Source organism: Trachurus trachurus (genome assembly GCF_905171665.1).
Source record: "Trachurus trachurus genome assembly, chromosome: 13".
NCBI classification, from domain to species: domain Eukaryota; kingdom Metazoa; phylum Chordata; class Actinopteri; order Carangiformes; family Carangidae; genus Trachurus; species Trachurus trachurus.
This window is the reverse complement of record NC_139892.1, coordinates 12,467,147-12,494,781: the sequence shown is the minus strand read 5'-3', so window position 1 is coordinate 12,494,781 and position 27,635 is coordinate 12,467,147. Positions and strand designations below refer to the sequence as shown.

The following is a 27,635-nucleotide window of genomic DNA, read 5'->3' as shown; positions in this document are numbered from 1 at the left end:
CCTTGGTGATTTTCATTCACGTTTCTGGTTGGGAACTCTGATATTGCAGATTAGATGTTAACTGCAGCGTCTGTTGGGTTATTTTATGTATATTTTCTGCTAGCGTTGTGGTCCAAACCACCTAACCCGAGACCGAGTCAAGACCAAGACCAAGACCAATGCAATGCAAGACCATTTTGAAGACCATTACTGTGCCAGTACTAAAAATAATCATGTGGCTTGATATTTACATTATTCCTCAGCTAAAAAGAAAAGATCATTTTATGTAAACCAAAGTGAGCGAGTGACATTTAGTCCAGCTCTACCGATTCTGAGACAAGACCAGAAACCTTGAAAATGTGGTTTCAAGACTGGATGCGAGTACCACAACACTATTTTCTGCAGCTGTCCCTGACGTTGCACAACACACACACACACACATTTGATAACAAAGTGTGTTTTCCCTCCTCAGATGCGCTTTATGCTGCTGTTCAGTCGGCAGGGGAAGCTGCGGCTGCAGAAGTGGTTCACGCCCATGACGGAGCGGGAGAAGAAGAAGGTGATCCGGGACATGTTGATGCTGGTGCTGCCTCGTCCTCCACGTTCCTGCAACTTCGTCCAGTGGAGAGACCTGAAGATTGTTTACAAGAGGTGGCTGCTGCATCACACACACACACACACACACACACACACACACACACACACACACAGACAGACACACACAGCTGTGCTTGTTTTGTCTTATCTTTACGAGCTTTTTTTTTTTTTTAGTAAAAACGTCTCAGCGTGGTGGAGCCCAGGTGCACAACTCAGGCCGCGCTCAGCAGTGGGTTAACAAGACCTATAAAGAGTAAAGGTCGAGTCAGACACACAGAGCGTGACCCAGATTCAAGGCAGGAGTGTGTTCTGTGTGTGTGTGATGGTGCAACATAGTGATTGTTCTCCTACGGCCTTTTATCTCCTCACAGCAGCAACAACCAGGTCATAAAAGTGGAGTCAGTGGGAGTGGATGAAATAACAACCTTGCAGTGTAACAACAGAAACCAGTGCAGAAACTGGTTAGAGAAAAAAAAAAAACAAGGGCAAACAACAACTATTACATGGTAGAAATAATGTGCTTGTTTCTCAGTGAAATCTTTATATACTTACATAATGATTTAGTGGACGGCTTCTCCTCCTTTTCTGTTGCTGCGACATGTGACCTTTATCTTCCTCCCTTTCAGATACGCCAGTCTGTATTTCTGTGCCGGCATGGACGCCCAGGACAACGAGCTGCTGGCCCTCGAGGTGCTGCACCGATATGTGGAGCTGTTGGACAAATACTTTGGCAATGTGAGTATAGATCTGAGTGGTCGGGGGTTTTCTTAAGTAGACTCAGTTGACTAAAGGTTGGAGCTGTTGGGATGGTCTTCACCTCTCCCTGTAAATTAGATAATGAATATTAAGATTTGGCACTGTACAAATAAAATAAATTTGAATTGAATTCTGTCCTAGAAGATATACACTTGCTGTTTCCTTAGCCTGAATCTGGGCTATACTGTAGACAGCATGATTGCAACATCTGGAATCTGCCCAGATGTGGATATCAATGGGTCAGACTTAACTTGTACATCTCTGAAAAATGAAGTTTTTCTTATTTACTATCAACTATCATTATTATTATCATTATTTCTAGTGAGCTGGAGGACAAATGAATTGCCCTAGTGAATAAATGATTGATCTGTAACGTTGAAACATCAATTGATACACGTATACATCCACTGATATCAATCTATACATATACATTTATACATGATACATCTATTGATATATCTATTGAAACACTGATTAATACACCTAAACATCTATCTATCTATCTATCTATCTATCTATCTATCTATCTATCTATCTATCTATCTATCTATCTATCTATCTATCTATCTATCTATCTATCTATCTATCTATCTATCTCATAACTGATTTATATATGGACTTTAAATTGGTAGTGAAAAAGATCAATACAAAGGAACAGTTAACACTTTTATCGATACTCCAGTCTGAACTACAGTGACTCTGTGTTTTTACTAGTACAGTCTTTACTCTGTACGTCCACACTTTACCATTCAAACTCCCTCTGGTGGCCACAAGACGTCACTGCAGGAGGTCCAACCCTGTTTGTTCTCCTTCACACAACTAGACAAGAGCAGAGGGAGGTTCTCGTATATATACAAAACGTCTATTATACTATTGTTCTGTGGTTTATTTCATCCATTCTCATCCATAACTAACAAATGGAAGAGTATAGGTAAGCAAACTTTCATCAAGGACCCAGAAACTGACGTGTACTATACGACAAACCCTCAACTGATTGATTTTTTCCTTTTATTACAGAAAGTGTCTGAAATCCACGATGAAATTAGTCTCATGTTCTGTCATTTTGTTCATTTAGGTGAAATTAGAAACCCAACTTTGACAATCATTGTTTATTGTTCTGTCCTTTTCTGTCAGGTGTGTGAGTTGGACATCATCTTCAACTTTGAGAAGGCCTACTTCATCCTCGACGAGTTTCTAATGGGAGGAGAAGTCTTAGAGACGTCCAAACTGGCCGTGGGCTTCTCTCTGGAGGAGGCGGACACGCTGCAGGAGGTTCGCTCACCCGTCATAGATCGTGAAGTTACTGTGGCTTTTTTTTGTTATTACTCATACTATGTACCAACGACGTGCCTCCTCTCCTCTCTTCTCCTTTGGCAGACGATGGAGGAGTACATGAGCAAACCTGCCTACTGAGCCAGGAGGACGAGGGGGAGTTCAAGACGTGAGCCAAAGAGGTTTAAGACGTGGTCGTACACCGACGGCCACAATCCTGTTGATTTTTTTTTACTACGGTTTTTAAGAGTTGTAATTATGGAAGTGCCTCATATTTATTGACATCTCAGGGTTTATGACATGTTTCATATCAGAATGTAGGTTTTAAATATGATTTTTGTTTCCAACCTCACTACTTGTACTGTATATCGAAACTATAATGCACTGTGTGTTTGTTGGTTGAGTAAATGAGGAAACACGACACAGTAAGGAAAAAATAAAGTCAATGCTTTATTAACCTCAGGTATGTCACATATGACCACATTTAAGAAAGAATTACCAAAAAACACAAGTGAATCTAAGGGATCCAACACTGATTTTGGTCGTGTGTGTGTGTGTGTGTGTGTGTGTGTGTGTGTGTGTGTGTGTGTGTGTGTGTGTGTGTGTGTGTGTGTGTGTTGAAATATAAGGCTGGTGAGTCCACATGTAGGCTACTGGTTGTTAAATGCTGTTAAGCAACATATAAAAAAAACAAAAACCAAAAGCATCAAATGAATGTCCAATAAATAACAACTTTGTAAACCTACAGAAGAACTAAAGTCGACATGTTTTATTCTTTAAAATACTTTGTCACCCTCTCCCTCCACCAAAACACACACGTACATATACATATATATATATTTATACTGTGTTTTTTTTGTATATAAATATATATATGTAGCCTTATATATTCTTTAGACAGTTTTGCCGTCAGCGTCACTGTCTTCAGTTTCTGGGTTCAGGTAGCTCAGCAGTTTCATCACTGCGTCGTTTTCGAAGCTGCTCTCTCCGTCCGTCTCCGACTGTCTCTTTTCGTCTTTCGGGCTTTTGTCCGAGTCCACGATGTGACCGAAATAGTCCTGAATGGCCTGTTCGAACGAGCCCGCCGTGGCGCCGGCGCTCTGCCCGGCCTCGTCCCGCTTCTGTCCCGACGACGACGCCTTGCGGTTCAGATAGTACTGCGCCGGCATCCGAGCCGCCAGGTACGCTGCCAGCTCGTCCTCGTCCGCCGCCGTGTTGTCGTAGTCGTTCCTCGCTAGTGTGAAGTAGCGCCGCTGAGTCGGGGTGGACTCTCTCAAACGAGCGTGGAGTCGTGACGGCACTGGCGGCGAGCTCTTGTTGTTGAACTGTTTCTGCTTCCTGGCGGCGGGAGCTGCTCGGTCCTCGGCGGCGGCGGCGGCGGGCCCCAGCCCCAGGATGTTGAGGATCTCCTCCGTCCTCAGCTCCTCGGGCGTTTTCTGGCGCTCGGGGAGGCGTCTGCTGTAGAAACCGGCGGCTTCGGGGAACTTGTTGTGGATCTTCTTGATGGAGGGAATCTGCGAGAGTTTGTTCTGCGCTCGGCCGCTCAATCTGCTGATCTTCCGTGACCTTTCCAGGTTCCTGGCGAGTTCTCCGGTCCGCAGCATGTCCATCAGGTCCTCCGGTGGAATCTGGTACTTCTGGGAGATCTGAATGAACTCGTAGATGTTTCGTGGGATTAAATCGTCTCTGTACGTCGGACTCTGAGACGCTCTCCTCTCAGTCCTCTTCTTCTCCTCCTCCTCCTCTTCCTCTTCCTCTTCTTCCATCGCTCTCTTCTGCTCCTCCTCTTCGGTTTTCTCCAGCACCTTCAGGAGGTAGTAGTCCACCAGGTTGGCCACGTCGTCGTCCGGATCCTTTGACCGCTTGACTGGGTAGCTTTCATCATCTTCCTCTTCACCTTCATCACCCACATCATCATCTTCTTCCTCCTCATCATCATCATCATCGTCGTCGCCATCAATGAAGTCCAGCGCTCGGTCTGCCATGTGCTTGTTATTGTCGTCGTCCTCCTCTTCCTCTTCCTCCTCTTCCCGTTCTTGCAGCGGACCCCAGTCGAGTCCCAGATCTCCGCCCACGTCGTCGTACGCCACGTTCCTCACGTTGAACATGTCGTCATCTTCTTCCTCCTCCCCATCATCATCATCCTCTACATCTTCCTCCTCGTCTTGGCGTTTGTGCACGCTCTTCTTCGGGCTGGTCGGGCTGGTCAGCTTGTCCAGCTCGTCGAACACGGACTGCAGCGTCGCCAGATTCTGCGGCGTGTACTTCTCTTCCACGTTCTCGTTGGTGCGTTTGAAGTGGCTGGCTCGCTCCTGATCGTCCTCCTCTTCCTCGCCCCCCTCCCCCTCCTCCTCCTCATCATCATCATCATCATCCTCGAACAGCAGCGGCAGCTTCTTGTGGAGCCGGATGCCGTGTTGCTTCTGCTGCTGCTGCTGCTGCTGCTGCTGCACCCTGGGATACAGCGTTCCCTCTCCGTCGGCGCCGGGGCGAAGTGACTCTGGCTTCGACGCCTTCTCCGTCTGCTGGAGGGTGCTGAGCACGGCCTGGAGCAGCTCCTCGCTCTTGTCCTCCCTCCCCTCCTCCTCCTCCTCCTCGTCCTCATCTCTACTCAGCGCGGGGTTAGTAGAGGAAGCCAGTCTCAGCATCGTGCGCAGCTTCTCGGCGTCGTCCACGTCGTACGCCGCGGCGAGGGGCTGCTGGGAGTCAGCGTTGGTTCTCTGTCGGAGGCTCTCGATGTACTCCAGGGCTTTGAGCATGTCGACGTTAGGAGCCTGGTGGACATTTCCTCTCTGGGCGTCTGATTCACTCCCCTGCAGCCTGTGCTGTCTGAGCGTCGCCCCATCGACACCGGAGAGGAGGAGGAGCGGGAGGAGGAGGAGGAGGAGCGCTCGGTTGGGCAAACAGACCAGGAAGAGTTTGCTCGTGGTGCAGGTCTCAGGGAGCGAGGGCATGGTGGCTGCCTGCAGAGGGAGGAGGATGCACATGTCAGCGCTGACCTTTTACACATTAAGCTTAACAGGTTCGCAACGGTTTGCGCTCTGGCATTTCTCTCACGTCTCTCCCGCTCTTATCAGCACTTTAAATGTCTGATCTGATGACATCACAGACCTCAAGAGGCGTCGGTATTGATCTGAGGGCTGAAAATCTGATCCATCAATCTCTGCTCCTACATAAACAACTAAATGTATTGATCTATAAATCATTTTCAGATCTATTAATATTACTATTAGAGACTTATAGACAATTACTGCCAATGCAAATAATAACAATCACAACTCTGCACACTGGACTTTGCACAAATTATTTTTTTTTTTACAAAGAATGCCCTTCTGGGTTCAAGGGAACCGGGAATCGAACCACCAACCTGCTCTACAACCCAGACCACGACCTTTCTAATAATAATACTACAGTAACAGGTTACTACTATATCATTATCTACTATTACAGATAACAACAACAACAACAGTGGGAGGCTGCTGCCTGTTTACCAGCAGCGGTATTCGGCGGCTCTCGTCCAAATCTCATTAGTCGCCACAAATTGATGTTCTCCGTGAGTCACGGCCGCCCCGTTGTCAAGGTAACCCGGTAAGGCTGATGTTCACACGGAAGCCTCTCCTGCTTTATCCGCGCGGAAAACCTCCAGACCCCTATAATTATTCCCGCTTCGACCTCGCGCTTTATAACTGAGATTGACTGAAACGTGCGTAAAATTGATTTACATGTTTTTTTAACGCAAAACTCAAGGTTTTCATATTATAGCCTACTTTATAGATCATTAATAGTGATCTATATATAGATATCTATAGATATATATACAGGCTATATAAACATTACTATAATATACATCCTATTTAGTTGTATATTCATATTTAAGATAAGAACTTCTAAAATAAATATGAATGAATAACATAAGAAGGAGCATCATTTATGTCATTTTGTCGTGTTTACTTTCCTTTTTACGTTTTTCCACACTGGATTTTAAATCGATTTTTAAACTTTTACGTAGGCTACTTGATGTTTGTTGAATAAAAACGTAAAAAAGCTACAAAGCGCGTGCGGGTAAAAAACAAACAAACACAAAGCAGCACGAGAACAAAGGGACACGTCGGTCTGCACAGCGCTGCAACCTCTGCGCCTCCACATCTGTGGCGGTGCATCAGGTTGGTAAACAGCTGCTGTGGGATCGAGGAAAAACTAAAAAGAAAAAGAAAGAAAGAAAGAGGAAGCTGTATATTCAGATGCAGCCTGGTGGAAACACACACTATAGTAAATAATGTGCGAGTAAACAACAAAAACAACAACAAGAAGCGGGGTTTTCTTACCTTAGTGTTTAGTTTGTGCGGAGCGTCGTGAGTGAGCTGAGCATCTCTCTGCTTTCAGCACCGCGGACAGCTCCTCGTGCTATTAGAGGGAGCACCTGACTCGTGCGTCACAGAGCGAGGACACACACACACACACACACACACACACACACACACACACACACACACACACACACACACACACACACACACACACACACACACAGCGCAAGTAATTTGAGTCAGCCAAACCAAAAAAAAAAAAAAACCTGCTTGGCTCTTTGAATGTGAGCTGAAATAGTTTGGAGCCAGCACATCTCACCGCTTTTGTCGCAGCTCGTGGTGTAATGAATACATTCATAATGGATCTATATTTAGCAGCAGTGACTGAAAGACTGATGTGTCTCCACTGAGACACTGTTGGATGTTGGAGATATATGGTTGGTTTAGTCTATGGGATGGAGTTTATTATTATTATTATTATCGTTGATCATATATAAGTCTGAATGTGAGCAGGTGAGTGAAGCAAACACAGCAGATTAAACTCTAACGCTGGTAAAAAGCTTCATTAAGGATAGATGGAGTGTTTGTGGTGCATTTTGTTACCAGCAGCATCCAAACACACACACACATATGGCAGTGTTGTAGTGTAGTGTAGTGTAATGTAGTGTGACTGTTGTTGTGTGTGTCTCGGTGCTGCAGCACTGAGGGACAGAGACAGTTAAAAGTCCACCGATGACTCACATATGGACTCCGCCAGAGCCTGAGACGGGCGGGGTGACAGAGGGACTGCAGAGGAGTGTGTGTGTGTGTGTGTGTGTGTGTGTGTGTATGTGATAGAGAGAGAGCTCTTTCGTCAGCCTGGCCCACTGTGGTCTCTATTTTTGGCTGCCTGTCAAATCTTGTGTAGTATGGATCAGCGTGTGTGTGTGTGTGTATGTGTGTGTGTGTTTACTTGCAGTTCCATTCATAAACCCCCTCCCTCTGTTGCTGCATCCGACGTGGACTCAGTCTATCCTCCACTGACCTGCTTGTCTGGTATTCAGGAGGAGTTTTCTTATTTTCAGCTTCGTCACAGTGGAATAGAAAAAAAAGGGGAAACAGAAAGAGGGGGATTCTTCACACACGACCTGGAAAACCTGGACAACTCTTCACCAATTTTTCCAGTCAAGGAAAATAAAAGGAAAAAGCATAATGTCCTAGAAAAGCTTGACATGATTTCATGGTTTTAAGAAGATCAGGATCTAATTCTCATTCCACTGCCTGACAACAGAAACAGAAAATGTATTATTAGGAGTTCAGCTGTGTATGTGAGCACAGAATGAAGAAAACTATAGTGAATTAGCGCATGACGTAATCTAATGACATTTAGTCAATCACTGGAAAAGTCCTGGGAAAAGATTTCAGGTGATGAGTGGGAACCCTGATTGTAATATTTCTGTCAATATTTCTAATTTAGAAACATAAAACCAGCAGGTTGATCAGGTTCTGACACATTAAAGTAGAAAACATCCTTTAAAAACCCCTTCAGTGTCATTAAGGGACTTTAATCTACAATTTATAGATATCAAACTACATAAAATAATTCATATTGATCCCCTTTTTATCATCATTATCATTATAATTATTCCTGAAGGACATTATGAGAGCGACGTTCGTTAGAACAAAGTCGGCCTCTCTGATGCTGTGATCCTGGAGACCAAAAAAGAAAACCAGGACAAAAGAGCTGATTTTAATCTCACGTCTCCTTCAACCTAATTACACCCTCCCTCCCTCCTGAATAACACACACACACATCCATCCATACATCCACATCCACATCCACATCTACACCCACACACACAGTCCCAGTTTTGTACTGATGAAGCCTGAGCTGTCTGGCTAATTGCTTGTGGTTGTGTCTGTGGCAGGATTCCTGGTAAACAGAAACCAATTACAGCTCAGTTCCACCCCCACTTCCACTTCCACTGCCTGTCCACCACTCTAAAACAAAAAAACACACACACACACAAGGTTTTCCTCAGGTCATATGAGAAGTTTCTTACTGGCAATTACTCATTTTCCCCTCTGGATGTGCAGTTATTTGCAGCATGGTCGGTCTACGCCACGTTTGCTTTCACTTTAGGTCACAGTTTTATTATAAGGATTGTTTAAAACTTTTTTTCTTTTAAAGCAAAGTTCAATAATAAAGTTGAGAGCCTTTGGTTCTTCACTGATACAGAGAACTGACTTTAAAATGAATATTTATTTGTCTCTCTTGTCTCCTCAGTTGTATCATTATTATTATTTTTTGGTGAATTCCCGGTAATGGTTGGATTAAAATCCCTGTTGGTTTATCTTGATGTGCAACTGTGACAGTTCAGTGTGATTTTTTTTGTTGCTGTTAATGGGCAACAGGCTGCAATAAAATGCTGTAATAATAACCCAGAGCCATTACACAATCAGTAATCTGCTCCGTATGACTCGAGGGAGCAGACGTGTGATTTGTCTGGATCTAGAGCCTGAACATCGGTGTTGGCTCCACAGGTGAGTCAGGATGGAGCTATGTGTTATATATAATAATATGTCTCCTCTGGTTTCACATTCAATTAGTTTTACACATGATTATTATGTGAAGTTCAGGGATCATGAAGAGTTATAAAACCATTTGTCCGTGACTCCGGAGAGAGATTTCTAAACTCTGATAAATACCCGGTGATGATGTCATCAGGGAGATCTTGGATTATAAATTACAGGAAGGAATTAAAAGTTTGGAAATCACACTTAAAACTTAGATGGAAATGTCAAACCTCTATTTTATATTGTGCAATGTTATAGCAGCTGTTCGATCTTCTTTGTTTGGTCTTTGTTTCCTGATTTCGAGTGTCTATTCGTATTTAATGAGATTGTTATGTTTCATACAGGTGCATACAGGTGATGAGAAACTAAAGGAAATAATGAAGTGAGTGTTGTACCTTTTGTGTTTCAATCTCTTGTACAGTATAGAAAAGTCTTCATCTTGTTTTCGTCTCATCTGTTGACGCCTTCTTCTTCTTCGTCTGTCTTCAACAACCTCTCGAGGACTCACCTCCTCTTCACACCCCAACATGCCTCACTGGCACTTACTGCACACTCTCAGTTCACTCCTTCACCTCCTCTTCCTGCACTTCATCACTGAATAGATGTAGCGCTGCTGAGTGTTGACACCGAAGCCTCCTCCTGCAGCACTGCAGCTGGAGTGACATGACGACGTCCCTTTTACTTGGAAATCAATTTGAATAAAAGTTTCAGCCAAATGGGTAAACATTAAAACCAGACTAGACTAGATTGGTCGACAGTGAAGCCAGAAGAAGAAGAGCAAGTGGACGTTAAACTGCGTGTAAACTCCTCGACTATCTGGTGGTTGGAGATGAAAACTGAGCTGATTCTGGAGGAACTGTCTCCGTCCTGTTTGATTGATTGTTTGTTTGTCTCAGACCATGGTTGATGATGTCATCTGCGGCGATGCTAACAATGCTGAGAGGAGCAACAGTTGTGTTAATGTGAGAGGATTGTAGATGCTCAGTGTTTCTGCTACGTGGTTCTCCTCAACCATCTGACTGATGATTTCAGCCTGGATGAATGAATCAGCTGCTAAACCGTCAGAGTTTCTACTCTGATGACGCCGTCATTGAGTGACGCAGATGCAGTGAGGCCTTTGAGGTTTTGTTAAAGAAGATAGAATAAAGTTACATTTGCATGAAGCAGCAGATTTGTCCATTTTTAAACACTTGAAAAATATCCCTTTACATCTTGAACAAATAATTTGAGATTTATTGCAATGAACTACGTACAAACACCCAAGAAGCGATTAATCCTGATTAAATATTTTAATGTGAACTGATTGATCCCCGAACATATTTTCTATCTACTGTATGCAATATTTGTTTACCACTATGTGAAATAATCCAATAACAAATCAAAGTTCAAAGTTCACTGTAAATAATAACCATGAAAATACTGTTCATGATTGACAAAGTACATCTTTTACAATTCAAATATTATTATCACTTTATTTCAGTATATAAAAATATACCAATAGTGGGTGTGGTTTGATCAGACTGGACTGAAAATCTCAACATCTGTCCTCAGATGTTGCTCGATCCTGATTGGCTCAGAGAAATAGGTGACATCACCTTTTCATTCGAGCTGAGCCCCGCCCACTTTAAACCATTGAGCAGAGCTCAGAGAAAATCTTTATGTCTGCGTGGGACTTTATTTAAGGATGTTAAAATATTTAAGATGGTGTGCGTGTGTGTCTCATTGTGTGTGTGTGTCTCATTAAACCACATGGGAGTCTGTAAGTATCAGAGCTGGTTACAGACAAACACTCACCTCTCCTGGTCGAGGGCATCGTCTCGTTACCTCCTCTTCTCTCTGCGTTTGTCCCCTGGTGACTGAGCGGCTGCTCCCCATTCATTACAGCCGGCCTGACATCCCGTAATTCAGCTCCTTAACTCAGGTTGTCAGAGGCTTGGCAGGGACAATGTAGAGAGAGAGAGAGAGAGAGAGAGGGAAGGATGGAGGGAGAGGTTGTGAATGGGTTTGACGTCAGCCTCGTTTCTCTCTCCTCTGGTCGATTATGTGTCTGTGCGTGTTTCTGTGTGTGTGTGTGTGTGTATGTGTGTGTGTGTGTGTGTGCGTCTGGAAATAGGTGTGATGCATCATTTTTTTTAACCTCTTTTGTGAAATGTGAGATGTGGCACCAGATTGGGTCGTAGCCTCTCCCTATGACATTTATAGCACACCAGGGCAGATATAGAAAAACTCCCCCACCACCACATTTACCACCTTTTTTCCCTGAAATGATGAAAACAATGAAGTCATTCATTTCTGAAAACTGTGTGTGTGTGTGTGTGTGTGTTCGCAGCCCTCACACCTGTCTGGCAGGTTTACACAGGAGACGGGAGATGTTCACCACCACTGAAAGAGAAAGAAAGGGATCAAAGGTAGAAGCACAAAGAGCCTGATGTTTATCATATGTTTTTGTGAGGCAGCCGTTAAAAGACTCCCGGGTGCTAATTTTGATATGTGACCATTTATATACAGCTAACCGTGCTTGCTCCGGTCCATTCTCCTGTTGTGCCCCCCACCCACCCACCACCCACTGCTTCTGATTAGCGTATCCACAGCAGTGGGATGAGTCATCCGGTTTACTGATGCTTTGTGAGGAGAATACAGCAGAAACAATCAGACCACTTTGGCTGTTTATGAAAACCAAAATGAAACTGGCAGGATATTTAGCACGTCTGGAAAATTCATAAACAGGAAGCGGACGATACAGGAGGAGAGCAGCTTTTTTTCCCCCCTCTCCGACAGATAGTTTCAGAGGTGTGACTGAGATGTGCATCATTATACACAGATAACAGCAGTGTTTAAAGCTCAGGGGAGGGTGAATTTTAACAAACCTCGATGAACCCCCGCTGTCTAATTTGAATTCTACAACAAAAAAACAAACAAAAAACACATATAATGACATGAATACTCATATTGTGTTGGTCCTTTTCGCAGCTAAATACACAACAAACTGTGATGCACTGTGTAATCTGACACCTTTCTATCAGAATTAGCATTAACTTCTTAGCTCGTCTGTTGGATTGGACCAAATGTGTATCAATGAGCCTTGGCCTTGACCCATGACCCTGTGGCCAATTCACCACTGTTCCTTCCTTGGACCACCTTTTGATAGATCTTGACCACTACAGACCGAAAACACCCCACAAAAACTGCAGCTTTTCATTTGCTCGGTCACTCAAATTCTTACGCTTCTCCATTTTTCCTGCTTCTAATAGGCTACATTAACTACACAACTTCACTGCCTAATATATCCCACCCACCAACAGGTGCTGTGATGAAGTATTCACTTCACCTGATTTATTTCCTCATGAAAAAGTTAGTAGCCTATATTAGATATCTTAAAAAATGTTGTCACTGCAGTTTTAACTAATCTGAATCTGTTGTTACTGGATTTCCTTTTGGCCTACACATAGGCTATTTATAACACAAAGCTAAGGGGCATTTGCCAATCTCCAGTTCTTAATTATTTCGACCAAGTGGAAAATATCATCAGTAACACGGATTCCCAACATCTCAGACTCAAAAATTAAAGGAGACATATGCCCCCTTTCCACAAATTAAAATAGTTCCCAGGGACATATCTGTGACATGCTTTGGTCAAAATACCCCAAGGATCAAACATCACAGCTCTTTTCATCCTCTCAAAACAGCCCTGTTGAGAAAGGCTGGTTTCAGTGCCTGTCCCTTTAAATGCAAATTAACCACTGCTTGCCCCGCCCCTTCTACTGGTACCAGGTAGGGGTGGTCTTATGCAAATTCGAAACCTAGTTACATCACTGGAAGACAACTGAACATCTCGTAAAACAACGTGGATTTCAACCCAGGGAGCCTGAAAATTACAGATTTTTTTGTCAATTCTCACATTTTGGGGGCCGAAAGGCAAGACAAACACCCACATATATGTTAAAGAGCCTTATGATATTTAAGTGATATTTCCATCATAGGTCCCCTTTAAAGTCCAACATGGACTCTGCTGCTTGTTAAGTTTAAAAGGATATAATGTTGAATGATTAACAGTGTTAGCTAGCTCCCACCTAGCGTGTCGTTTAATATAAACAAACAGGTGATTGTGTTAATTCAAGACACCAGCCTGTAGTTGGTTGATTTAAAATCACATTTTTGTTGCTGTAGAAGCAACACTTTTTATTTGGTAGTTGATGATGCTAAAGGAGGAAAACCAGTGGCTATGTTTACCAGCAGGAAAGATCAGGTAACTCAAAATAAATTGAAAACTGCAATAACAAACTTTCAAAAATAATAGTTAATAAGCTATAGACATCAAACTTAAAATCATACGTTTGTTAATAAATACATTTACTATATATTTGACTTCATTCTTATTATCTTATGGTTACATAATAATATTGTTGTGTTTCAATACCTGACTGTAGCTATTACTATTATTTCACTTCCATGCTGTAACTGTAGATGACTTTGTGTGAAACTTGTCTAAACATTTATATAAGAAAAAAATGTCTTATGGTTTCTAAGAGACCATTCTCTCCACCTATCTGCTCGACAGCTTTATCATGGACGTCACGATACATGGAGAAACATGGTTTTTATCACATTAGTAGCAGAAACGGCCTGATCTTCCCTCTCTGATTTATTCCACATCTCATTTTGTCTCTTGCCTTGGGCAGCAGACGAGACCCAGAAAAAAAGAGGAACGTTTTTTTTTTTTTTTTTTTGTAGAAACGGATAAAGAGAAGTTGTCTGAAGAGATTAATAAAAGGAGAGCACGCTGGGCACATCCGCTGTCCTCTGTTTGAGGCGTTAGTGTCTGTTCTGCTGAGTTACACTGTTGGGTTCACTGACTTTTTGTCTAAAGCAACGTAAACATCCACCCTCGGTTGCGTGTGAAATCCAAGTATGTTGCGTGTCTCTTCCAGGTCCTGGGACTTTGATGTGTTGCTGCCTCTGCCTCATTCCTGCATCTTAAAGCCACAGAGCAGATGTTGTGTTGTTGTCTCCACATGAGGGAATATTTGTTGTTTATACCTCCTTGTTGAAGAGACAAAAATAAACCGACCCCTCCCTCCTGTGATATACCCCACCAGCATTACTGAGAAACAGCCTCTTTCTGCTGCCACACATTAGAGGACGGGGGGGGGGTTCTAAAATAAACTGGCATTGCATAACTATTTAACATTTATACAGAAGGAAAGAGAGGAGACAGAGGCTGGGGAGGATGAGCCCTGGCATCACAGAGGATTTGTGACTGTTTGACTGTTTGGTGGATGTGAAAGGATAAAGCCAAAGCTATACAGTTTGAGCTCCCTGTCTTCATGGTCTGTTTGCAGGGAATTCAAACCCCCCCCACCACCCCCACCCCCACCCTTACCCCTCTGCCCACTGGGGACAGAGTGGATACCAATTAGAGAGAGACACCAGGGGAAACCCTCAGTAAACGGAGCACCAGTTGGAAAAACATCAGTGAAACTGTGACACACACCGATGAAGCTGTGACACAAACAAATGCTCCAGCTCAGAAGCTACAAAAGCCATGTCATGTCGAGGATTTGTTGCTGCACTTCTCTAAAGTGTAATTCAAGCGCAGCAATTCAAACAGCAGATGAGTAATAGCGTCTCAGACTTCTGCTTCTACAACATAAACACATCATCAAATGGATTTGCAGCGACAGTAAAAATCGTGACGACAGCAACGCTGACTGTGTCCACAATAAAATATCAGGAAATACTGACTAAGAAGTGAAACTCATGGTTGTCATCAAATTAACAATTCAATCAAATGTTAGCATGCTAATATGGTGGTTAACATGGTCAACGTAACAGATTGTATAACCTGAAGTTTAGCTTTAGTGGCATGTTAGCATTTAGTCAGGGTGTTAGTAGAGACTATATTGACGTAGCCTCAGTGACATTAGCTACCCACATTAGCCAAAATATTTTGTGGGAGTAGTTTTAAAGATCAAAGAAGTGGGGTGGTCAGATGTCGCCATCTTGACAATATCTGACATCGCCACACTGATATGGACTGAGCCATCCCCATAAAAGCTCTGCAAAAACCTGACCATTGAACAGGGATGGGTACAAGTATTGAGTAGATAGATAGATAGATAGATAGATAGATAGATAGATAGATAGATAGATCATCTTTATTACGGACTCAGGTCCATTATAAATAAAAGGAGACAATACAAAGACACATACAATACAGTACTTGCTGTTGACGTAATTGTTTGAGTTGTGTTTCTTATCTTGTTTCTTTCTATTCGGCACCATGGCAGCCGTTTATGTTCAAGAAAACATATTTATTTTAAAGCAGATATCAGCTTCACGGCCGTTTCGGCTAATGCTGCGTTCAAGGCAGGCTTTTGAAACCGTAAGTTACAGCTTCAAGTCACAACTACGACTTGGTAGCGTTCCAGGTAACCCGTAGCTCGTGTTTTTACCATCCTGTTGTCTGTGAAAGTTCCCTATAACGGCCACTCGTAACTTCCGACCCGTGAACTCGTACCAGATCGAACTGGTATGACTTCACAGGAAGGAAAAACACAAAGTACGAGTTTCTTTGAACGCACCATGAGTTAGCAGCCCCCGCCCTTGTCAGGCATCAATTGGTCCTCGTGCTACGTCACCACATTCACGCGCATCCCTTGGCTGCACACACAGCCCTTCATGCCGTTCTCTCTCCTCATTGGATAACACTTGTATCCCACAAGGAAAATTTTCTCCTCGGGTTACAGCAGAGCAGAGTGACGGAGAGACTCGTGTTTAGGCTGAAATACTTCATGTAAGTGATTGCTGACGGAAAATAGGACTATTTAGGACTTATATTAACAAAAACATTCCACTGATATCTGCTTTAACTTTGACTTCATGGTTTAGGCTGTTGAGCGTTAGGTGACACAGAGTCCATACTGTCACTATTGCTGCAGTCGACAATGGAAATGTTACACCAATGTTTCGGAAGTGCCTGTTACAGGTTTTCAATTAACGCATTTGAAACTTGTGGAATTGTATATGTAAATGCAGCAGTTTTTGAGTTTATTTTGAAATACGTGCCTTTATTTTGAAACGAGTAAAGAACAGGAAGTAGCGCCGGTTAGCTCCGAGAGCTTCACTCAGAGACGGAGGAGCACCTGTAGCGGTGATGTTACCTGCTAGTTTGTTTTCCTTTTTTATCACTCCATGCTTCGTGGTGTTTGCTGCAACTGTGTGAATGTGATGTTATGAGAAGTGTAAGCTGAAGAATCGTATTTTTTGACCGGAAAAGACTGCCACTGGGAATGATTCTGCCGTTGATTGAGGAGCAGGCCAAAGTGGTCAGTATTACTCTGAGTATTATTTATCGTTACTAGCTACAATGCTAAGCAATGCTATTTCTGTAATGATTACAATAGTAATGTTGTCTTTATTTTGTTTATGTGAACATTCAGTTCTACGGTGTAAAGGTGATGTCGGTGTGGCGTCAATAAACATCAGTAACAAGGACCGGAGTCTCGCATCCTATCAATGGGCGGCATAGTATATAATCATATAGCCTATATAAAAAAAAAAAATCTGATAATTGATCAACAGGCTTGATAAATATACCTAAAGTGGGTGCGGTTTGATCAGATTTGATGGACAGTGAGTAGAAAAACTCAACAGTTGTCCTTAGATTTAACGCATTTGAAATTTCCATTGTTTCCATTGTTGGCTATGTTTCGGAGGTCTATGTCCGACCAGAAACATGAGTTTAACATTGGTTCCACTTGTGTTTCCAGTTGGACACAGACTTCCCACACAGAGGTTGCGCTAGACTTTTTCGTCGCCGGTCATTTTGACTGACGGGGTCATAAAAATTCCGTCATAATTAGTGTGAATGCTGAAAGCATTCAAACTATTGTTCTTCTGTTCGGCCATTTTCTTCCGCCTTTTTACGGTCTTCTTCTAGTCCTTCATACTTTGTGCTATTTCAACAATTCATATATCAAAACGTGCAGCTTTTTTTGAACTTTATCGGCATTACTTTTCTCTTTTTAACTATTTATACTTTTTAAAATATTTAACTTTTTCTGCAAATTAAACTCTAGACAAAGTATTTTCTCCAGTTTTGTAGCCACACTTGTCTTCTGGCTAAAATTCTGGTCAAAAATGCAAAGAGACTTAGATAATAATTTAAAATATTTTTTAAATGCAGCCAGGGAGCTCTCTGCTCTCATTCAGCCCAATGCATTTTTTTCACAGCAGCAGGAGAAGGAGCTCAACTTTGTAACTTGCTGTTAAGTGCTTTTTAATTCATTTTAATTCACCAAAAAATAGTCACAGGTCACAAAAAAGTCCTCTTCTTGCTTGGTGTGGCTAATTTCTGCACTTTCTCTACTTTTTTTTTTAAGCATCATTGAAAAATCTCACATTGATCACAGTCTCAACCTCTTCCCCACAACTCCACTGTAGTGTAGGGGGTAGGGTGGCCGCTTGCCAACCCTAAGGTCACTGGTTCAAATCCAAAGGAAGAACTCCTGTTATGTTATGTTGAATTCTGCTCTCCTCCCCTGCCTTCAATTGGTTACAGGTGTTTGTTATCTCTTTGATTACTCATACCAGTTTGCAGCACATCATCACATTGCAATCAATGACAACAGTCTTGAAAGCAGTGTGCTCTCTGCAGCCGAGTGGCAGAGTGAAGGTTTAGTGATCATAAGGTCATGGGTTCGATTCCTGCCTCAGTCATTTCACATCATTGCTTAAAGCAGAAGTAAGCGATCCGGTCGTTTCGGCTAATGCTGCGTTCCAGGCAGGCTTTTGAAACCGTAAATTACAGCTTCAAGTCACAACTTACGATTTTGTAGCGTTCCAGGCAACCCACTCGTGTTTTTCCGACCTGTTTTACCGGTGAAAGTGCACTATAACGGCCACGGCCAAGTGATTGCTGTCGGAAGATATAACTATTTAAGACTTATATTAACACAAATATATCACTTACTTCTGCTTTAACCTTTGATTCCAATTATTCAGCTGTCATTGGACAGTCTTTGATTCCTCATAGTATAAAGCTCATTGTAACTCAGGTCCTCTGTGGCCATATGGTTAGTGTGTTTGGTTACCACTCATGGAGTTGTGGGTTCAAGTCCTTCCTTGGACATGTTTCTTGTATGCCATTCCGCATGTCTTTGTCAATTTATTCTGCTAATTCAGCATGGTTCAGCATTGGGTTTCAGCATTCACACGCATGTTCCGTTAGGAAATGCTGTTTCTAGTCTATTTTTACCGGTCACTTTAATTTTTTTAAAATGATATTAATGCCATATTCAATAGCATTCAATTTTAATTTATGTTTAATTCATATCAAGTCCAAACAAATTGAACAGAGAATGCTCCGGAGCAGAGTCGGCGTCAGAGCACATCTAACCGTGGGTCAGTCAGTGAATGCGGGGTCACTTTCTGCCACTCAACATCTAAATACAACGTTAGATGACATCAGTTTTCTGTCAACAATCAACATGCTAACCCATGTGTTATACCAAAACATCCCCGTTAAATCATTATCGACCGTCATATTTGCACTGACACGACTCGCAGTCAACATTTAATCCACTTGAAGGAGTTTGAATACTGCGGGGAAGCTTTCTGTCTTCTTCTCTGTTGTTAGTGTTTATGTGTGGCAGCGCTACAGCGCCACACACGCTCCACACAGGCCTAGAGGATGTACTACAGCGTTTTCTACTGAGCGCACCAGCCAGCTGTGAGGTTTTTTTTTTTTTTTTAAATCTAATTCTCACCGTAGTGACTTTGTGACATTGTATATGTTTTATATCGTTATCCACCGCTCCATTTATTGATTATCCGCCGGCTTCATTGTAAACAAATGCACATGGCCAGACAGCCATGGCTGTGAATTGCAATCTGTCAAAATGACGGATGGCCTCAAAATCTTTCCGTCACAGTTTTAAAAAAACGGTCAATGACGGAAAATATCCGGTTAACGCGACCAATCCCACATATGTTTTACTGTACTTATTTGTAATATAAGGTAAGGAAATGCCCATCTCTACCATTGAACTACTGTATTTCTGTGTAGCTCCAAAGGAAAGGGCAGTTTCATTACAAGATAAAGTGGTGAAACATTTCAAATAAAGTGAACTCCTAAACTGATATTGACTTTTTTCTGTGGGCATTTTCTTTAAGTGGTTGGTGCAGGGTTTTTTGTGGATGGCCTCGTCCACAGCAGCTCATCACTCAGCGTCGGTGCCGAGCTCCCGGCTGCTTCTCCAAACTGACAGCACGTCGGTCAATCTGAATCTACTGCGGGTAAAACACCGAATACAGATAACTTCCTCACACACAGACACACACATCAAATCACCACAACCTTCACTTTAAGGCACCATCGAGGTGCTTCTTTCTTGGGGACTGCATCCAACAATGTCTGTAACTTTCTGACATTCACACCCACTTCACCGGCTAAGAAAGTAACTTGAGTTTTAACTTTTTTTCTTCCGCACACACCTTATGTAATTTTTTGCATGAACAACCAAGTGCAGCACTATGAATGTCTCAGAGGAGAGGCTGTCACAATGCAAGAAAATGTGCTCCCATATTCAAACAATAAAGCCTTTCACACTTTCTGTGAGAAGAGGTTTTGTCGTCGTAGGAAACCACTGGCTGTGTTTGTTGGTTTTTTATCTGCTTTTGCTTTTATATTGTGAAGTACAGAAGAGGTGATATCCACTTAGATTTCCTGGAGCTTTAGAGGAAATATTCACCTTATTGAATCCAAAAAGGGTTGACAGCTGCTATGCTCAACAAGATGGTACAAACTGTATCATTGAGCCGGTTGTTGAGGTTATATCCAATGGTCAGTTCAGCCAATAAGGAATAGACCTCCAGCTTGTCAGGTCAGTTATCTCATCTCGTTCACTGGCCTTTTTTTTCCAGATTTTTTCAATGGAGACCAAAAACTTCATCTTCTCCTCAAATTGATTAATCTCTGACTCTCACTCCGTCTATGATCCATCTGTCTTGGAGCACAGGGATAAATTAACATGTGCAGCAGGCATGGAAGAAATAGCTGAACTTGTTGGAGCGGATGTTGAGAAAAATATAGTTAATTTGGCAAAATAACAACAAGTCTTCAAAGCAGAACAATCAAACAGATTAGTTGTTACTGTACTCTCCTGTAATAGGGTCCCCACAACAGCATTTAAGGTTAAAGTTTCTAGAGTCAGAGTTTTCAAGCGTAAACAGCATCTTTCCTGATGAGAACACAAAGGAAGTTTGAAGCTAAATTTTGCTACGTTTCTTTCAGATTGGTACATAAATAGCTGCTAATGCTAATGCTAGCTTTGTAGCAATAGCGAAACTTATAACGCTTTAAATAAGTGTAGCAAATTGGATTAATGTCCTCAGGTTTAACCACAGAAACTATGTGATAAGATTTAGGAAAGGATTGTGGTTTGGGGTTCCTTAGGGTTAGAGGACGTCATCGTGGTTGTGTGAAAATAGTGAAAATGTTAAATTGTCGTGGATAAAAGAAACAACAATCAGAAAGTCCTGCATTTTGACCAAGTTAATCACTTTAAAAACTACATCACCAAACTTTTAAAATGTTGCCATCACAGTGAATTGTAAATATGGGTCGTAGTAGCCTAAGATGAATCTGTATCTCGATTGTATTCTTGGGTTAAACCTTCCCACTTCAGCTTTTTTGACAAGGAGCTAAACCTCCTTTTCTCATCCCACTTTATAAATCTGCCTTGGATCTGTTTTCTGTCGCTTCTAGCTATTGATTCTCTCCTTAATCCCAGAGCTCCCACTGCACAGATATGTCTAATCCATGAAGAAACACTAATGTGATGTACTGATGCAATAAATGTACCGAATACAAGAGCAGAGCGCAGTCATCTTCTTATGTCGCGCTGCCCTACGGCTCACCTACTGATAAAACACTTGAACGCTTGACACATCTTGGACAAGCCGCAGCAGCAAAGTCAAGTCAAGCTGACTGTGGTATATGCAGAACTAGTTAGCAATTACAGTCAGGGTTGTAGAGATCAAAGTCTGACCTTTGTGTCTGATCACCAAAGGCCTAATGAGAGCACAGACACCCTGCCCTTCCACCCCTCCCAGCCTCTGGTTTCATGTAGGTACCTTCTCTGAAGCTTGGCACATCTGCAGGTATCTGATACGTTTGTTCCATGAAAGCCAGACTCACCTCATGAGGCCCTGTCCTTTAACTCTGCCTATCTGATAAATAGGCTAGTCTCTAAAACAGGAACCCCAACACATTTTACTTCAAATATACCCCGCAAGTGCATTTATATTATTTTCTTTAACTTATAGGCTACTCATAATTACACAATTCATTTCCTTCTCTGGTTTCGGTATGTTACCATTAGGTTGCCGCTTATGCAACAACTCTTCAATCTGTGGATGTCGACGGTCAATGGCAGATTATGCTGCAGGCTAACGGGTGAGCTAGCCCTGTTAGCTCTATCTTATTATTTTCCTTTTTTCTTTTTTTAAATGGTTTCCAGCCGTCTCCACAGCAACTGGTTCCAGATCCATACCTGGTTGAATGCATTGTTTCTATTGGCAGCACCGATGATTGACACAAAGAGGTCAATGTTCAACTACAATAGCCTATTGATATTATGAAAAGCAGAGGGAGTTGCTAATGCTAAGCTAACTATAGTGGCATCCAGGACCAGATGTATAATTTTGAATACAGACTTTTTTTTCCTGCATAACCCTCTACTTTACAAACTGAGCTATCGAGTCCTTATACAGTATTGATGCCCAGTTCATGGTCGTCTCTGGAACAACCTGTTGCTAAAACTTCAGCTTGTAATGGGATCTGGTTGCCTGTCAACACACTGACATTTTGATGGATCACATTCTTGTTGCTTTATTACCTCAACTACACACTTGTCAAAGTAAAAATTGTGTGACTATATCTTACACAGTTGTGATGCTTCCGCTATCCATGGACATAATATGAACACCAGGAAAATTACTCAAAACTGGACCACATTTTTTTCATGATGACGACACACAAACACACACAGACGCACAAAGTGAAAACAACACCAGCCATGCTGTCGTAACTGGTAATAAATAAAGCCTCAGTCTGGGACCTCCCCGCTGTAACACCGCTCACGTCATAAAGGTCAGAACGCCACTTCCAGTAAACACAGCCACTACTGTTTACCCCTCTGGCTGACAGGTGTGTTCCCCCCCCACACACAAACACAAAGACTCAAATATCTTTTGTCAATATTTTCTCTTTAGCTGGTGCTTTTTTCCCCTGCACCCTCAACACCTCCAGAGGCAGAGCGAGCGGTCGACAAATTGCTCGACAATATCCAGAAAGATCACAGGTTCCTCGGAGAGAGTGGTGGTTAACAACACCGTCTGTGACCTCACCTCTGCTGCTCTCAGACTGATGATGGATGTCTGGTGTCTCAATGTCAGCTTCAACATGACCCCCCCAAACAACACCCACAATAATATTCAGTGATATTGTGGCACACTGTCCAACAAAATATTTCTGCAACAAGTGCTCTCAAGAACTGTGTTTTCAGTGAATCAGAGAAGAAGTAGCTACTTCATCTTGTTGTTCAGTTGAGGCAGGAAGATGTTGAAAGAGGGTTTATTAGACCAAAATATCAGTGGATGAATATTGTCCAAGATGCTTCTTGGTCTTCTTTTGATGTTGTTTCATATAATACACTATTACGTTTTTTTTTTTTAAGTCTAAAGCTCATTTTGATCCAGGCACCTCTTGGGATCATTAATAAGATACCTATACCAGTAATACTAAGGAACATAAAGCAAAAGCAGAACTGTAATATAGCCCTCATATAATTTACTATTCAAAACATGCATAAAAATATTCTTAGATTATAAAAGAAGATACTCCATATGTTCAAATCTGGTGATTCTGTAAAACCGAGTGTTTCTTCATAACATTTCTGTCACTTTTCAAACAACCAATACAAATGGCCAGAGTGTGAAATACATTGATCTAGAAATTAGGCTATTTTTCTAGGTTCACAAACTTTGCATTGTTGAAATATGGCAGGTTTAGAGGCCATATTGTTGTTAAAATAACGAAGGACCAGTATGCCTGAAGATGATCATACTGGAGGTCAGAGAGAAAAGACCTGTACTGTATGATTGTAAAGTTGGATGATTTGTTGCTGTAGATTCCATGTTGAGACTTATTCAAAAGAAGGATGACATCTCCACTAAACGTCTGCAGGGCGTCCTTGTGTCTAAAGTGCGTAGTGTCTGATCCCAAAAATCTCCATTTGATTCTGGCAGAGGATATTCTTTGATTATGTTTGACTCATCTGTCTGCAGCAGTAGCAGCAGCAGCAGCAGCAGCGCTCCTCCTTTTGTAACACACCCTGAGGTCTGACTGGGACCAACAACCTGCCTCGACACATCACGTTCACAGCTGTGACACTTCCTGTTTGGAAGTTGCCATCTAAAAATGCTGCACTCTGATGTCATATGGGAATGATAAACACCTGGGAAATTATTTAAAAAATAATCATTTTAAATAGGTCATTTTAGATCCGACTTGCCTTTTAAGAAGCATGTGAAAAATGTGTTAAAATATAGTAATGCAAATTCCCATCACATTAGAAACCCCGGGAAAATAGCAACACGCTTTAATCTTGTGCAAAGCATCTTATCTCTGACACATCAATGAACTAATCTAGGTTAGGAGGCTCTTGTCTAAATAATAAAAAAAAAGTTAAAACTAAATATCCCCAAAAAATATCCAAAAAAAAGAGAGCAAAAGTTAAACTCAACTCAGTGTTGACATGTAGCTAGTATTAAACAGTGATTGGTTTAATGGAGGAAGGTGGACTAATGCTAATAGATGACTGTGAGGTAGACAGATATGTAAACACTTTAATAACTGTCCCCTTAATACATGTTTTCCATTTAAATAACACAATATGTAGCCTTAGCCTATTTAATTTCTACTTTTTGAAAGTTTTAATTTGGGCACTTTGCACCTTCTATAAATTTCCTTTCTACTAGCAGTCAACCATAACCTGACTGCAGATGATTGATTCAGGAAACAGAGCAAACACTTTCAATTTCCCATAAAGCCATGAGTCATCCTGACTCAGTGAGCAGATTCTCATTAAACAGTCTTTTTGCAGCTGATTTCACAGATTTGTTTCGTCAGATTAGTTTCACCGTAACGAAAATAACAATTAATGGAAATCCACTTTTTTATTTTTTTATTTTTACATCCGGTGTTTGTAGATACGTTTTTTTCCCCCACGCCCTCTCAGTGATGGTGGTGAGTGATGACGAATTGCTCCTTTAATTGCTGGTTAAACTCGGCCTGAGCCTAGCGGTTGCTAAGTGCCCAGAGAGAAGAGACAGGAAGCAGCGTGGAGACTGCGGCGGCTGTCTGCTGCATGATTCTCTGACATCCAGTGGGTTAGAGAGGGAGGGGGAGGGAGGGGGAGGGAGGGGAGGGGAGGGGCGTCTGGAAGTAGAGCCAGAATGACTCATAGGTCAGGTTTGCGTGAGTGAATGAGTGTGTATGTGTGTGTATGTGTGTGTGCATGTGAAATCACATCTCTGCATTTGCACATCATGCAAAGTTGTGTCTGTGTGTTAATTTGTTTGCGAGGGGACGGCAGGAAGCGTCCAGCTCCGCTCTTTGTCTCCCTTTGTCTGGGATCCATTCACTTAATGCATTTTCACCACTGCTGATTATAAAAATACATCAAAGTGATATTTTGCTTTATTTACTCAGAAGAGCAGCAGGCATCGCTATTGTGCTCGGGGAGGTTTTTTAGCAAGACGTGCTGCTATTTGGAGGAGAGCTTATGCTTATGAAACTCGTGCCCTCGTTACCCTGCATTAATGCTGCTGCTCTCCGTCGGACACGAGTCCAGTGGTAAAGGTTCGGACAGCAGCAGCAGCAGCTCCAGGTCTCCATGTGCCGAGTGATACCAGGACCTTATTCCTTTGACCTCATGTGGACTCTGTGTTCCCAAAATTAGCCATGTACTTTCAGCTTCCTTACAGCTCCTGTAATCATTTTTTTTTTAAATAATAGTTAAATAGTGGAGAGACTAAAACCAGGGTCAGAAGGAGAGTGAATATTTTGATTTACAGTACATGCATCTGTATCAAGGTTATTCTGCAAGCACAATTTCTGTTTAATTTAGCCAACAGTTGTGTTGTCAGTTAAAGGGGTAGTTCAACATTTTGGCAAATTAGCCCACTGCCATAATCCCTATAGAGTAGGTTTGTTACCTTTAATTGTCAGCGCAAGCTATTTACGCTACAAGACAGAGTTGTTTTCAAGGTAAATACAGAGACTGCTTGCCGAAAAACTGCCTCCGACAGGAACGCTTATCAGCAGTTTTGCATGAATTTACCTTTAAAACAACTCTGTCTCGTAACGTTGTGTTATTATCTCATAGCGTGGTGAATGTGCAGGTCACAACTTGTCCACCAGAGCGTTTTGGAGTTGTTGGATTGTGTATTTGATGAGTTTGATGAGGGAAACCAAGAAATCCCATGAGCCTTCATAGCGTAGCTCTGAGCAGCTCACGGCTCTGCTCCGCTGTTCTAAAAATAGCTTGCACCGACAATTTAAGGTAATGAACCTACTGCTATGACTATAGGGATTATGGCAATGGGCCAATTTGCCAAAATGTTGAACTATCCCTTTAAGTATGAATATGGTTGGTCAAATAACTTTATTTGAACTACAAATTACAGGGCCAGCTGTATGAATGTTTACCCTGCTGTAAATGTTTGTTTACCCTTTTGTGAAAAAACAATAAACCCATGTTTAAAAAAAAAAAAAAAAAAAAAATTGTGGGTTTGATTCTCGCTTGAAACCTCTCCGTGGCGATACCAAAAAAGTATAAGGCCCCAGATAGAAAAGCAAAAAAACTGAGTTGAGTCAAGTCAAGTCGAGCCGAGTAGCGCTAGTGGAAAAGGGCCATTAGCACGTTAGCATGCCGATTAGCACTAAACCCAAAGAACAGCTGAGGCTGATGGGAATGGTGTTAGCTTTTCAGGCATTTGAACAAATGAATGTTTTGAGGAAGAGTTTTCACAGTTCATCCTCTGAGGAGCATGGATGTCCGTACACAGTTAATCAATCATCAATCAATCATACTTCCGTTCCTAATGTGCAAATTAACCTGCAGTAATGAACCTGATGTGGTACAAACCCAGCGGTTTGAAGCTGAGTCTTTCTGCTGCATCACAGTGCCGCTCTAATCAACCATGTCTCCTACTAATTAAATTAAACTAAACTGCAATGGGAAATGCATTATGTAGAAAACATAACTGCAACTAAATTACATTTAAGTCATTAATGTGGAATTCTTATAGACATACAGGCACCTTCCACGTCCCGAAAAATGTATTATTCTGTTCAATTCAGTCACATATAAATGTCATTTCTCAGTCGACTGGTGAATGAAACACACATCTGAATGAAGTGAGGCTCTGCAGCGCTGAGAGAGAATCGCACGGGAAGTCTGAGCACGGTGTCTGAACTACGTCACGACTCATTGACTGCTTTGTCAGTTAGCAGGGTGGATTTGCAGCCTGATAAACACACACACACACACACGCACGCACACACACACACACACACACAGACTCAACAGGCTGTTAATCTGCTGCGAGAGCTGTAAAGACTTGAGCACTTAAAACCAGCTGAGAGATGGATATAACCAGATCTAGAGAGTCTTAAATAAAAGTTACTTAGGCAAATTACTGAAAATCTAAAAAAAAAAAAAAAGAAAAGAAAAACGCAGGCTGATCTAATCCTCCTCAGGATATGTGAACTGTCGTCAGGAAATCATTTATCTCACAAACGGGTCGGGCAGACCTGACTGTCAGAATCTGTAGGAACATCCACTTCCTGTCCCTGGTCACACATCAGACGGCAGCAGGGGCACGAACTGTTCCAACACTCAGCCGATATCTCTCTTCATTAGCCGCCTCATCTTTTCATTTTGTGTCTCCCCTCGCTCCAAACAGCTCCACACACACATATATGCACACACACACACCCACACGTTTTGGTGGTGGAGGGGATTCGCCGTGGGAAGTTGTCAGACCCACTGAATTATCTGAGGTGTGTTGACAACAGAGGTTTACTGTGTGGATTCAATT

At 42.2% G+C, this 27,635-nt stretch overlaps 2 protein-coding genes across 2 annotated transcripts; one reads left to right on the top strand and one right to left on the bottom strand.

The window, feature by feature from the left end:
* Window positions 1–451: 451 nt before the first annotated feature.
* On the top strand, window positions 452–2,745 carry ap1s3a (adaptor related protein complex 1 subunit sigma 3a; the record flags this gene model as incomplete). Its single annotated transcript, XM_083985834.1, has 4 exons — window positions 452–630; window positions 1,203–1,311; window positions 2,467–2,604; window positions 2,710–2,745. The coding sequence occupies 4 exons, from the start codon at window positions 452–454 to the stop codon at window positions 2,743–2,745; spliced, it is 462 nt and encodes a 153-aa protein (XP_083841960.1).
* A 752-nt stretch (window positions 2,746–3,497) lies between these two features.
* Window positions 3,498–5,558, bottom strand: scg2a (secretogranin II a; the record flags this gene model as incomplete). The annotated part of the gene is made up of 1 exon (XM_083984897.1): window positions 3,498–5,558. The coding sequence occupies one exon, from the start codon at window positions 5,556–5,558 to the stop codon at window positions 3,498–3,500; it is 2,061 nt and encodes a 686-aa protein (XP_083841023.1).
* Between the last annotated feature and the right edge of the window lie 22,077 nt (window positions 5,559–27,635).